The 14,050-nt window shown below is 41.5% G+C and overlaps 1 protein-coding gene across 3 annotated transcripts in view; it reads left to right on the forward strand.

Annotated features, from left to right (window-relative positions):
- azin1b (antizyme inhibitor 1b) overlaps window positions 1–14,050 on the forward strand; it is a 65,424-nt gene that overhangs the window by 22,736 nt on the left and 28,638 nt on the right. For 2 of the 3 annotated variants that reach the window (XM_055634838.1, XM_055634840.1), the window contains exon 3: window positions 4,019–4,221. In XM_055634838.1, coding sequence (XP_055490813.1) covers window positions 4,111–4,221 — 111 coding nt within the window. In that variant the 5' untranslated portion in view covers window positions 4,019–4,110. Of the gene's footprint in view, window positions 1–339; window positions 418–4,018; window positions 4,222–14,050 lie in introns of all 3 variants that reach the window. The other variant, XM_055634839.1, reaches the window with a different exon arrangement.

Consider the following 14,050-nt stretch of genomic DNA (forward strand, 5'->3'; position numbering starts at 1 on the left):
AAAGCCAATTTGGGGGTTTGAGACCAACAAACAGAACCTTGAGGGAGGAACCTGATTGAGAGCACGAGCAAGAATTTGGAGGATTGAGTGAGGTCTGTTTTTGGAAGTATGAATGGACAGAGATGGGAGTTACATCACTAGGATTCCAATGATGAGGTTTGACAAGACCATAGAAAATTTTGAAAAGTAGGGTAAATAGTATAAATCTATCATCTTCCCGAGAAGGTGCCATTGAACCTAAATGGGAATGGAATTTGGTGAGTGAATCCTTATATGATCAAAGCAACCAGTATGATTTTGTGTGTTTGAAAATTCTGTTAGTAAATTTTTTTTCTGTAGGGATAAACATGTTTTCGCAAAGAAGTAGGGTGGCACTGCCAAATCAAGAGCCCGCCTGGATGACGAAGTGCAGAGAGGGTGAGATAAGTCAAAAAATCTTGTGTTGGTTAGTTGAAGAACCAACAGAAAACCTAGAAGTGCACGTAAACTTGAAATGAAATTAAAAGGAAAAGAGGAAAGTATGAAAAATATTATCAGGTTAAAGACAGAATTCAAAGATGATTCTGAAAAGCAAACAATAACAAAGAAACTAGGCTGCCATATTCAGAAGCAAAAAGTGTGAGCATGGTGGGAGATGACATATCCACGTTTCTTAATGTTTTGTGAACATCACTCAAGAAGGGGATGACACCAATGTTGAAGTTGAGAAGAGTGAATGAAATATAGGGTGGGATCAACCTAAGATGATTTTGTATGGGATTTGGCAACTCTTGTAAATGGATTATTGACCATCGCTGGGTGAAAGCTCAGGCTGGTGAGGCAATTGTGCAAGCCCTAACTGCAATCTTCCCATTCTCCTGGCTACTGATGACACCAAAGGGTAGAGGAGCTTGTAACATTGTTCTGCTTAAGGGAAGTAATTGTTTATCTTTGGCGGACAAATTATGGCTTGAGCTGAACTGTCAGTTAAAAAGACCAGATTATTCGGGGACAGTAATCAGGGGCAGTGAGGATACTTGAAGTTCTGTAAAATTGAGGGACTCGGAAGGATACATATTATGGTAACCAATTCAATTTAATGGTACTTCATTGTCACATCTACCTGGGTACAGTGAAATTTTTTTTTTAGCATGTAGTTTAGTAAAAGTCTTGCTATACTTAAGCACAAGCACCAGAGTGTAAAAGTAATAGATTTTACTGAAGCAGTACATAAGAATCGTCACTTTTCCAGCACCATCATGTATTCTTCAAGTTCAAACTTGTAAAACATGTAGAATCTTAAATTTATCATAAAGGCTTGTTGACCTAGGAGGCGGTACTGGCTTGGAGTTACAGGGGGCCGGCTTGGCCAGATGAGGTTGTCGACGTTCCACTCTGTGCCACTGCAGGCTGTGTTCAATCCACACACAGCCACTTGGAGTGGTGATTGATCCAATTGAGTCCCAGGTTGACTCCAGCATCCCACTCCACCGACACTTCGATCGGGACACATCGATCCGCAAACACACCAACCCTCGCGGCTATCGTTCAGCCTCCATGCCCCAAGGTACCTCCCATAACCACTGTCGGAACCAAGGGCACGAGATGTAAGGCCCCAATTCGCTCACCAGCACCGTTCTTTTCCTCAGTCTGCCAGCACAGCCATAAAACCAAGTAGTATCTGAGGAATTAAAGATCAGTGATCAGATTTTAAATAGTTATTAGAAAGTGTGAAGATGAGACAATTAAAAACATTTATTCACCAGGCAGTATGTGTCTGAAAAGCAGTGCAAAACAAAAATATTTGTTATGTGTAGGAAGGAACTGCAGATGCTGGTTTAAACCAAAGATAGATACAAAATGCTGGAGTAACTCAATGGGACAGGCAGCAGGTGATGTTTCGGGTTGAGACCCTTCTTCAGACGAGTCGGGGAAAGGGAAATGAAAGATACAGACGGTGACGTAGAGAGATATAGAACAAATGAATTAAAGATATGTAAAAAAAGTAACAGTGAGAAAGGAAACGGGCCTTTGTTAGCTGTTTGCTAGGTGAGAACGGGAACCTGTTGCAACTTGGGTGGGGAGATGGAGAGAGAGGGAATGCAGGGATTACTTGAAGTTGGAGAAATCAATATTCATTCCACTGGGTTGTAAACTGCCCAAGCAAAATTTGAGATGCTGTTCCTCCAATTTGCGATTAGCCTCACTCTGACAATGGAGGAGACTTAGGACAGAAAGGTCAATGTGGGAATGGGAAGAGGTTTGGCGACCAGGAGATCCGGTAGGTCCAGGCGGACTGAGCGAAGGTGTTCAGCGAAACGTTCGCCCAGTTTACATTTGGTCTCGTTGATGTCCACATCTTGAACAGCAGATACAGTCGATGAGGTTGGAGGAGGGGCAAATTAACCTCTGTCTAACCTTACCCAGAGTAGTCAGATGAAGGGTCTCGACCTGAAAGGTCACACATTCCTTCTCTCCAGAGATGCTGCCTGTCCCGCTGAGTTTCTCCAGCGTTTTGCATATAAATATTTATTGGATATAAATGATACCATGTGTACATGGAAGAGTTGTGACCTGCACGGCGACTAACTTCTGAAAAGGAAGATACATTTGGGCAACTTGTTTTCAACCAACAAAGACAAAATGGGCTAAATGCAGGAAAAAGTTTGTCATCGTTTGAGGTAGTTCTGCATATAGAACATCTGTAATGGATGCAGTTGGTGGGAGAGCAATGGGAACTAGCAATACCAAATAAAAGAGGAATCAAACACTTTGGAAATTACTCAATTAATTTAGCATATCAAGTCATCGAGGTTGTGAAAGTTCATTGAACCAAAACATAAGTTCTGCTTTACATTTTCAGCAGATACTACCTGACATGCAACCCCAGCAATTTTTGATTTTAGTTTGATCATGATCATGTTTGGGACTTTGTACCATATATGAGTACAACGGATCATTCTACCTCGGTACACGTGACAATTAATTAAACCAAACTAATGTTAGAACCACAAAAGTCCAGATTTTTAATAAAAATGCAATGGCCATGCCGAGCTAGATTGAGAGGCAGAGAATACACCTTTGTTATATGAGAGATTCCTTCAAGAGACTGATAACACCGGGGACGAAACTGTTCTGAAATAAGGTGATTTGTGTTCTCAGGATTTTGTATCTTCTGCTTGACAGGAGAGGGCAGAAAAGAAATGACTAGGCTGTGGGTTGTCCTTCATTATATTGACTGCTTTCCTGAGGCAGCAAGGTATAGATGAAGTTGATGGGGAGAAAGGCTGGTTGTGTGTTGCACTTGGCAACATCTACAACTCTATGCAGTCTCTTGCGGTCTTGGGCGGAGCTGTCCTAAACCAAACTATGATGTAACCCTCCAGTATACTTTCTGTTGTGCATCTGTCGAAGTTCTTAACTCAGCCTAGATTGTACCTAGATTTCTTGTTTCCTAGTTGGGATCCATTGTGCTTTGTATGTTAAAACTTGGCATTAATATATTTTTGCCATCTGCAATCAAATGTAAAATGTCAGTATGAATGGAAGTATTGCATCCTGCCCCCAAAAATAATGATATTAAAAAAAATTATGTTCATTTTCTGTAGTTTGTCTGGGATATGTACATTTCTGTAAATCAAATATTTGATGTTTTCATCAGTTGACATTTGCAAGTATGTTTATTTAGAAACTGTTTATTGTTTTGTCAACATTCTTTGTCCTGGCACGTGGCCTAAATATGAATCTATTCATTGTGTAGAAAATAATACCAATGAATGACATACAATAATCCTTATATCGTTATGAACCTAAACCAATACTTGGTGAAAAATTGGAACATACTAAAAAGTAGCTCATGGCAAATTAGTAAACATGTTTTGAACAATGAAGGAATTATATGGCAAATGTTGAGTCAGTGAAACGTTCAGGATAACTAATATCTCTGGGTTTCTGAAAATGTTTTTTGATGTAGTAATTTATTTTAGAGAAGGTCTAAGATGCTTAGTAATAGAAGATTTTTTTTTTTTTCCTTTTGCAGTTTGTTGCATATTTTAAAACCCCGATATTGAAGGCTCGGTGAGGACCTTCACTTGGTGTTTGGTTTAGGAGCGTTGGCTTGTGGATCACCCAATGATGAAAGGATTTGTTGGACTTGAAGAAACCTACCCCTTTGACCTTCTGGAAGAAAAAACCACACTTAATGATGTTATTGACAACCATATTCGTGACCATACACTTGAGGTAAGAATATTTTAACGCAGTTGAATGTACAGATTCATATGATACAAAAGAATAGAATTATCCTGTCATCCTGACAATTCAGCACCTTCATGGTGCCAGCCAATTAATGTAAATCCATAGTTTCTGATTGGCAATGTGATATAATCTAAAATAATTTGCTGGTTTGAAAAAGCTATGGCCTTGTTTCAGTGTATCAAGCATTATATCTAACCCAGAGATTTGGAATGTCTGTTTAACATTCTTCGTATTTAAAACAAAAGTTTTCTACTAGGTGGAATGTTTACACCTTAAATTCTGTAATATTATTAATTTATCTAACTGTGTACATAAGATTCAGAGTATGAGCATTTGTGGAGTTCACGCAAAGCTAACCTATTTATTTTGAGCCAGTGACAATATTACTCAACATTGTATTTTATATAAGGAATTGATATTTATTTATCAGTTAATTTGTTTGTTTGTTGGCCAAGTATGTACACATACAAAGAAATTGTCTTGGTGCTCTGCTTGCAAGTAACAACACGACATACGGTAAATAATTAAGAATAAAACATGAAGAATAAAACATTATAGTTTAAACATGTGAATTAAATTAAATACCAGAGCAAAGGGGGGGGGGCTACAGACTTTTGGTTATTGAGTAAAGCTACTGGGGGAAAAAAGCTGTTTTTAATATCTGGCCGTGGAGGTTCTGACAGTCTGGAGTCGCCTTCCAGAGGGAAGTGCTTCAAAGAGTTTGTGGCCGGGGTGAGAAGGGTCAGAGATGATCTTACCCGCTCCCTTCCTGACGAACAACCTTCTCAGCTGATCGAACAATTCGCTGCAGCCTCTGGATGTCGTGCTTGGTGGCTGAGCCAACCCAGACCATGATGGAGAAGATGAGGACAGACTCTACAATGGCAGTATAGAAGTGGACTGTCATTGCCTGTGGCAGATTGTGCATTCTCAGCTGCCGCAGGAAGTACATCCTCTGTTGGGCTTTTTTGACTGTGGGGTCGATGGTGGCTCCCCATTTAAGATCTAATCAAGTCACAGAACAAGTGGCTATTCAAATTCCCAGTTTGAAAATGTTTATTTCTCAAGGTATTGTTGTTAAAATGTACACACTTCCATGTTTATGCACTGTGCAAGGACACATTTAAAGGAAATTGGATAAATACATAGGAGAAAGGAATAAAATGATATCTTGCTCGGATTAAATGATGTAATGCGAGAAGCCTTGCTGATTGTGTGATCAGATAGATTAATTAACTGTTTCAATTTATAAATGTTGCATAATGTTTCTAATCCATAACGTTCAAACTGATAAAAGTGCTACTAATGTATTCAAGTGAATGCCTATAATGTCTAGTAAATGATGATGAGGCAGACATTTGTATGGTTGTGGCCAAATTCAGCTTGAAAAGAAGAATCTTAAAGTTTCTAGATTTAGATACTGATTTATTTTGCAAGCTGACTGCCATTGATGACAGTAGTATGGTTAATGTTGTTGGGTAAAATTATAATTGAACAATGGGAGGTATTCCAAAAAAAATTGTGTAATATGGAGACAGACTATTACTTTTAAAGGTAAAAAAATGTACTTAATTTAACTGCTTTGTTATCAACGGAGCCCCAAAGCCCTGACTGGATTTCGTATGAAATGCTGTGTGTAATTCTCAGACTACATCTCCAAAAGCACATTGGCATTGACAAGGCATGGTGAAGAATCGTCAAAATATCACATAGATATGTTGCAACTGATGAGCATGTAATTTGCATCTCCTCGATTTATTTATGGTTTAAATAGTTAGAGAGACAGTGAAGTAGAACGAAAATTCGATTGCTGAGATGAAAATCTCAGACAAATTTTAAAACCAGAGTTAACTATTTAATAACGAAGTTTCAAAACGAGCAGTATTAGAAATGTGGAACGATTTCTCAAGGTGTAGATACTAAATCTGATATTGCTATTTGCTGAGATCGTGTAAGAGATCCATGACAGGTGGATAGTGTTAAGGTACAGAACATTCATGTCAGTTTAAAGATTTTGGTGCAGTCTTTTAAATTACCTCTGCAACAAATTGAAGATTTGGCATATCCCAGAATCTTTTTCATGGAGGACTAGATGCAGGAGGCTACCCAGCTCATTGGGCCTTTGCCAGCTCAAAGAGCATTACCTTTGCTTTTTTCCCTCAACATTCCTGCAACCTATTTTTATCTTGCTTGTCTTATCAGTTCACACTTAATTTGTTATCGACACTTCTACAGTATTGGGGAATTCATACTAGGCCTTTGTGACATCAGAGGAAACTGCAGTACCTGGGGGAAACCTACAGTCAATGTGCAAACTCCACACAGATAGCAAGCAAGCGTGTGCGATTAAACCAGGATCCTTGCAGCTGTGAGGCATGTTGTGGGGGCATTTTCTTCCCATCAACAAAAGTACTGACAGAGAACAAGAATTTAAGACTATTAATCAACCAGGATCCATCTAGCTGCAAAAACTTGGCATGTGCAGCAGCCTCCCACTTAAATCAGCATGTTACAGATCCAGAGGACAAACAGCTGACCCTTTGTACCAAAGTGTTGACCTTCAAAATGAGTGGGCTGCCAACTGCTATTGGATGCTTCAGGCTACTCACTAACTGATTAAAAAACAAAACCCCAATAGGCTCAATAAAAACACTTTTAAATATTAGAAATTAAGTAAGTAAAACAAGTGAACTGCTTGTGTGCAAATGCCCCTTCAAGCAAATGCTAATCACTAAAAATGAATGCAGTCATGTTTTTTTGTGTTTAATTAATACATCTTAGTACCTCTAAGGAGTCCAGTGGCCGAATAGACAGCCAATTAATTACTCCAAATCTGACCTACTACTTCTGAGTTTCAATGCAAATGGATGTCAGAGGCGAGCTGCAGAGAAAATAGCAGATATAGATGCACTGGTTAGCGATCATAAATACAATATCTTAAAAAGTGGTGGGAGCAACTTTAATCATAGCTTTTTAAAGGATTTGGATATTTACTAAAAGAAAATTATGGGAGATTAGGGCCAACGGGAATGTTGTTTGGAAGACTTGGGTATGATGAGCTGAAAGATCACCTGTACTGTAAGAACCCTAATTTGAAACCCTTTTTATCATGCACTAGGACTGAGTAGCAGTACATCACTACTTTTTTTTGTGCTATAACATGGCAATGATTAGCTGATAGATTTTACAATGTACATTTTAAAGATTAAAAACTATACGGCAATCTTTGGAGAAGTATCAATGGAGATAAGTGAGTATCAGGTATAGTTTTGTGTGGGAGTGCTGCGGATGTAGGCAGAAAATTGCTCGGACCATGACTCTGTGTTAATGAGACTTTTTTGGATATTTAGTGTATAAAATTGCTAACTACAGGTTCAGTTTTAACCATGTGCTCTGTACTATAAAGTTGTGAATGTAATTTAAGCATAAGCAATTGAGAATGAAGCATTACCACAATGCATCGTGGATTACTTGACCAGAAGTAAAATTCTTGGTTCAGTGATGACTTCTTAAAAGTAGCAATCAACATAAGACTATCCGTTCCTGGATCAGAATGTTAATTGTGTTGTGACTACTTGGAGCTGGGCCCACCAAAACTTTGGTTGGGATGTTGGAAAACACTTGTGAATAACAAGTCTTAAGACCTCTACAATTATAAGGGACAAGAGAGGTGGGTTTGAATGATCACATGTTCATTAATGCTCACAGTGTGCTGTGGTATTAATATTTGCTAGTTATTAATCAGATTCTCTGTCTATCCTTCTTTAAGAAGGTAACCTATTTTTCTGGTATTGATTGAACAAAGTTTCATTATAACTATATCACTGGACTGCAAGTAATATTTCATCCAATATGGTATGGAAAGAGACTTATGAGGAAAAATTTGGGATAATATATTTAGCAGAAGCAATAAAGGAAATTGAGAACTGAGGAAATTCTGAAGAAGACATTTTAAAACAGTTTGTTTTAGCAAAGGTCAGTTGCCAAGAACATGGCTAGAGGGAGTGGCTGGGAAAGTTGGATGATTATTTGAATACGAGGAGCAAAGAGCTGGTGTGAACATGTGCTTTATGGTTCGATAAACAAGTACAGCCAGTCCTGCTTTAATGTGATAATTGGTTTTCTAAGGAGCCTTGCAATATAAAAAATTGAGTTCTAAAATCAAACTGATGGAGGAACTCTGTAGACCAGGCACCATATGTCAAGGAAAATGGGCACGCTCTATTTCAGGTCTGGACCTTTCTTCAGTCTGAAGATCAGAATCTTTGCTCAAGCGTCCAGCGTCAACAATCTCTTGCGTAATAAATGCATAATCAAAGCAACTGTATCAATGGTAACGGGGTTTTGGGAGTTTCAGACTCCTAATATCCAATTTTTCCCCCCTGCAGGTTTTTGAAAGACAAGGTGTTTAATAGCTACTAGACCAAGTGGGACCCGTTGGGCCCTGTTCCCTCAACTTAATATTCCACCACTCACCCGTTCCCCCAACGCAATATTCTACCACTCACCCACTGCCTGCAACTGCGCAGGTGCTCACCTCCCCCCATCCAACTCCCACACAAAGAAAATCTGGAATTTTTGTTTGTAAATGAAACCTACCCCCAATAAATTGTTTAAAACAGATTTGTTTTTTAAATCTCCCTCCCTCCATAACTTCTCTCCCCTCCCTACCCCCCTTGATGTGAAAGCTGCTGATCCCATTGTGATGTAATTGTGGGCTGGAACTGCTCACGGGCAATTTATGTAGATAAAATCCTATTGTGACGTCATTGTCGGGTGGAGCACTGCTGCCGGGCAGTTTATGTAACTGAGATCCCATTGTGATGTCACAGCTGTAACTGGCACTGCAAGGTCAAGTGATTCTTTCTCTAACTGGATTTTGTAAACTTGAAAATGTGAAAAACTTGAAAAATATAACGTCGATCTGAACAAAAATTTGATTCACCACGCCACAAGACAATGATGAGTAAGGTGGTCCAAAAATGGTGCTATTTTGGCATAATTCGGGGCATGAATCACACGCAGACAGACTCGCTAACAAACAAGATAAGAGTTTTAGTAATATACTAGACCAAGTGGGACCCGTTGGGTCCCGTCCCCTCGACATGCGGCTGCGGGGGGGGGGGGGGGGGGGGGGCCCTGCAGCGTCACACACCCCCACTAACCCTCCCATATGCGCACGCGCGCACACACACACAAACCCCCCCCCCCCCCCCCCCATGACATTATATTGATATTATTCATTTGCTCCTTTCCCCATCCCCCGCCCTATCCACTCACACATAGCCTCCAACTGCGCAGGCGAGGCTAGGGAGGGGGATGGCAGGCAGAGAGGGTGGGTGGGTAGAGAACGAGGGGGAGGTGGTGGAGTGGGAGGGGTAGAGAAGGAGGGGGAAGAGTGAGAGGGATGGGGGGTAGGGAGGGGAGGGGTAGAGAGGAAAGGTGTTGGCTGCGTTTTGGAGGGGTGTGTGATTAACTCGGGGGGCGGGGGGGGGGGGGGGGGGGGAGAGAGACTGGTGTGAATAACCCGTGGGGGGGGGGGAGGAGTGTGGTGTGACTAACCCCTGGGGGTGTGAATAACCCGGGGGGGCAACCCCAGCTCAACTCGGCAGCACCTACCCAGGCCTGGAACTTGGCCTATAACCATATAACAATTACAGCACGTATTCTCCCCTAGTCCCATCTATCTGCACTCAGACCATAACCCTCCATTCCTTTCCCATCCATATAACTATCCAATTTATTTTTAAATGATAAAATTGAACCTGCCTCCACCACCTTCACTGGAAGCTCATTCCACACAGCTACCACTATCTGAGTAAAGAAGTTCCCCCTCATGTTACCCCTTAACACTCTGTCCCTTAATTCGCAAGTCATGTCCTCTTGTTTGAATCTTCCCTACTCTCAGTGGGAAAAGCTTATCCACGTCAACTCTGTCTATCCCTCTCATCATTTTAAAGACCTCTATCAAGTCCCCCCTTAATTCTTTGCGCTCCAAAGAATAAAGACCTAACTTGTTCAACCGTTCTCCGTAACTTAGTTGCTGAAACCCAGGCAACATTCTAGTAAATCTCCTCTGTACTCTCTCTATTTTGTTGACATCCTTCCTATAATTAGGCGACCAAAATTGTACACCATACTCCAGAATTGGCCTCACCAATGCCTTGTACAATTTTAACATTACATCCCAACTTCTATACTCAATGCTCTGATTTATAAAGGCCAGCACACCAAAAGCTTTCTTTACCACCCTATCTACATGAGATTCCACCTTCAGGGAACTGTGCACAGTTATTCCCAGATCCCTCTGTTCAACTGCATTCTTCAATTCCCTACCATTTACCATGTGCGTCCTAATTTGATTTGTCCTGCCAAGATGTAGCATCTCACACTTATCAGCATTAAACTACATCTGCCATCTTTCAGCCCACTCTTCCAACTGGCATAAATCTCTCTGTAGACTTTGAAAATCTACTTCATTATCCACAATACCACCTATCTTAGTATCATCTGCATACTTACTAATCCAATTTACCACACCATCATCCAGATCATTGATGTACATGACAAACAACAGTGGACCCAACACAGATCCCTGTGGCACCCCACTAGTCACTGGCCTCCAACCTGACAAACAGCCATCCACCATTACTATCTGGCATCTCCCATTCAGCCACTGTTGAATCCATCTTGCTACTCCACCATTATCACCCAACAATTGAACCTTCTTAACCAACCATACCATTTTGGATGCTGTTGAGGGAGATTGCTCATCAGGGGAATGCAGCAGCAGCCAAGTTCATGGCACCATGGGTGGCTCTGCGGCACATGAGGGGGGGGGGAAAGAGTGGAAGGGCGATAGTAATAGGGGATTCAATTGTCGGGGAATAGATAGGCGTTTCTGCGGCCGCAAACGAGACTCCAGGATGGTATGTTGCCTCCCTGGTGCAAGGGTCAAGGATGTCACTGAACGGCTGCAGAACATTCTGGAGGGGGAGGGTGAACAGCCAGTTGTTGTGGTGCATATTGGCACCAACGATATAGGTAAAAAAAGGGATGAGGTCCTACAGGATGAATTTAGGGAGCTAGGAGATAAACTTAAAAGTAGGACCTCAAAGGTAATAATCTCTGGATTACTACCAGTACCACGGGCCAGTCAGAGCAGAAATAGGAGGATATTGCAGATGAACACGAGGCTTGAAAAATGGAGCAAGGGGGAGGGATTCAAATTTTTAGGGCATTGGAACCAGTTCTGGGGGAGGTGGGACCAGTACAAACAGGACGGTCTGCACCTGGGCTGGAATGGAACCAATGTCCTTGGGGGAGTGTTTGCTAGTGCTGCCGGGGAAGGATTTAAACTAATGTGGCAGGGGGATGGGTACAAGAGCAGAGAGGCAGGGGGGTGTAAAATGAGGGTAGAAGAAAGAGGTAGCAAGGTGAAAAGTAAAAGTGGCAGGCAGACAAAACCAGGGCAAAAATCAAAAAGGGCCACTTCTCAACATAATTGTATAAGGGGTAAGAGAGTTGTAAAAACAAGCCTGAAGGCTTTGTGTCTCAATGCAAGGAGTATTCGTAATAAGGTGGATGAGTTGAACGTGCAGATAGCCATTAATGATTATGATATAGTTGGGATCACGGAGACATGGCTCCAGGGTGACCAAGGCTGGGAGCTGAACATCCAGGGATATTCAATATTCAGGAGGGATAGAGAGAAAGGAAAAGGAGGTGGGGTAGCGTTGCTGATTAGAGAGGAGATTAACGCAATGGAAAGGAAGGACATTAGTTTGGAGGATGTAGAATCGGTATGGGTAGAGCTGCGAAACACTAAGGGGCAGAAAACGCTGGTGGGTGTTGTGTACAGGCCACCTAACAGTAGTAGTGAAGTTGGAGATGGTATCAAACAGGAAATTAGAAATGCGTGCGACAAAGGCAAAGCAGTTATAATGGGTGACTTCAATCTACATATAGATTGGGTGAATCAAATTGGCAGGGGTGCTGAGGAAGAGGATTTTTTGGAATGTATGCGGGATAGTTATCTAAATCAACATGTAGAGGAACCAACGAGAGAGCAGGCTATTTTAGACTGGGTATTGAGTAATGAGGAAGGGTTAGTTAGCAGTCTTGTTGTGCGTGGTCCCTTGGGCAAGAGTGACCATAATATCGTTGAGTTCTTCATTAGGATGGAGAGTGACATTGTTAATTCAGAAACAATGGTTCTGAACTTAAAGAAATGTAACTTTGAGGGTATGAGACGTGAATTGGCCAAGATTGACTGGCAATTAATTCTAAAAGGGTTGACAGTGGATATGCAATGGAAGTCATTTAAAGACTACATGGATGAACTACAAAAATTGTTCATCCCAGTTTGGCAAAAGAATAAATCAGGGAAGGTAGTGCATCCGTGGATGACAAGGGAAATCAGGGATAGTATCAAAGCGAAGGATGATGCTTACAAATTAGCCAGAAAAAGCAGCATACCGGAGGACTGGGAGAAATTCAGAGACCAGCAGAGGAGGACAAAGGGTTTAATTAGGAAAGGAAAAATGGATTATGAAAGAAAACTGGCAGGGAACATAAAAACTGACTGCAAAAGTTTTTATAGATATGTGAAAAGAAAGAGATTAGTGAAAACAAATGTAGGTCCCTTGCAGTCAGAAACAGGTGAGTTGATCATGGGTAACAAGGATATGGCGGACCAATTGAATAACTACTTTGGTTCCGTCTTCACAAAGGAAGACATAAATAATCTGCCGGAAATAGCAGGGGACCGGGGGTCAAAGGAGTTGGAGGAATTGAGTGAAATCCAGGTTAGTCGGGAAGTGGTGTTGGATAAATTGAATGGATTAAAGGCCGATAAATCCCCAGGGCCAGATAGGCTGCATCCCAGAGTACTTAAGGAAGTAGCTCCAGAAATAGTGGATGCATTAGTAATAACCTTTCAAAACTCTTTAGATTCTGGAGTAGTTCCAGAGGATTGGCGGGTATCAAACGTAACCCCACTTTGTAAGAAGGGAGGGAGAGAGAAAACGGGGAATTACATACCAGTTAGTCTAACATCGGTAGTGGGGAAACTGCTAGAGTCAGTTATTAAAGATGGGATAGCAGCACATTTGGAAAGTGGTGAAATCATTGGACAAAGTCAGCATGGATTTACGATGGGTAAATCATGTCTGACGAATCTTATAGAATTTTTCGAGGATGTAACTAGTAGCGTGGATAGGGGAGAACCAGTGGATGTGGTGTAACTGGACTTCCAGAAGGCTTTCGACAAGATCCCACATAAGAGATTAGTATACAAACTTAAAGCACACGGCATTGGGAGTTCAGTATTGATGTGGATAGAGAACTGGCTGGCAAACAGGAAGCAAAGAATAGGAGTAAACGGGTCCTTTTCACAATGGCAGGCAGTACTAGTGGGGTACCGCAAGGCTCAGTGCTGGGACCCCAGCTATTTACAATATATATTAATGATCTGGATAGGGGAATTGAAGGCAATATCTCCAAGTTTGCGGATGACACTAAGCTGGGGGGCAGTGTTAGCTGTGAGGAGGATGCTAGGAGACTGCAAGGTGACTTGGATAGGCTGGGTGAGTGGGGAAATGTTTGGCAGATGCAGTATAATGTGGATAAATATGAGGTTATCCATTTTGGTGGCAAAAACGGGAAAGCAGACTATTATCTTAATGCTGGCCGATTGGGAAAGGGGGAGATGCAGCGAGACCTGGGTGTCATGGTACACCAGTCATTGAAGATAGGCATGCAGGTGCAGCAGGCAGTAAAGAAAGTAAATGGCATGTTGGCTTTCATAGCAAAA

This window comes from Leucoraja erinacea, chromosome 4, assembly GCF_028641065.1.
Source record: "Leucoraja erinacea ecotype New England chromosome 4, Leri_hhj_1, whole genome shotgun sequence".
Taxonomy (NCBI): domain Eukaryota; kingdom Metazoa; phylum Chordata; class Chondrichthyes; order Rajiformes; family Rajidae; genus Leucoraja; species Leucoraja erinaceus.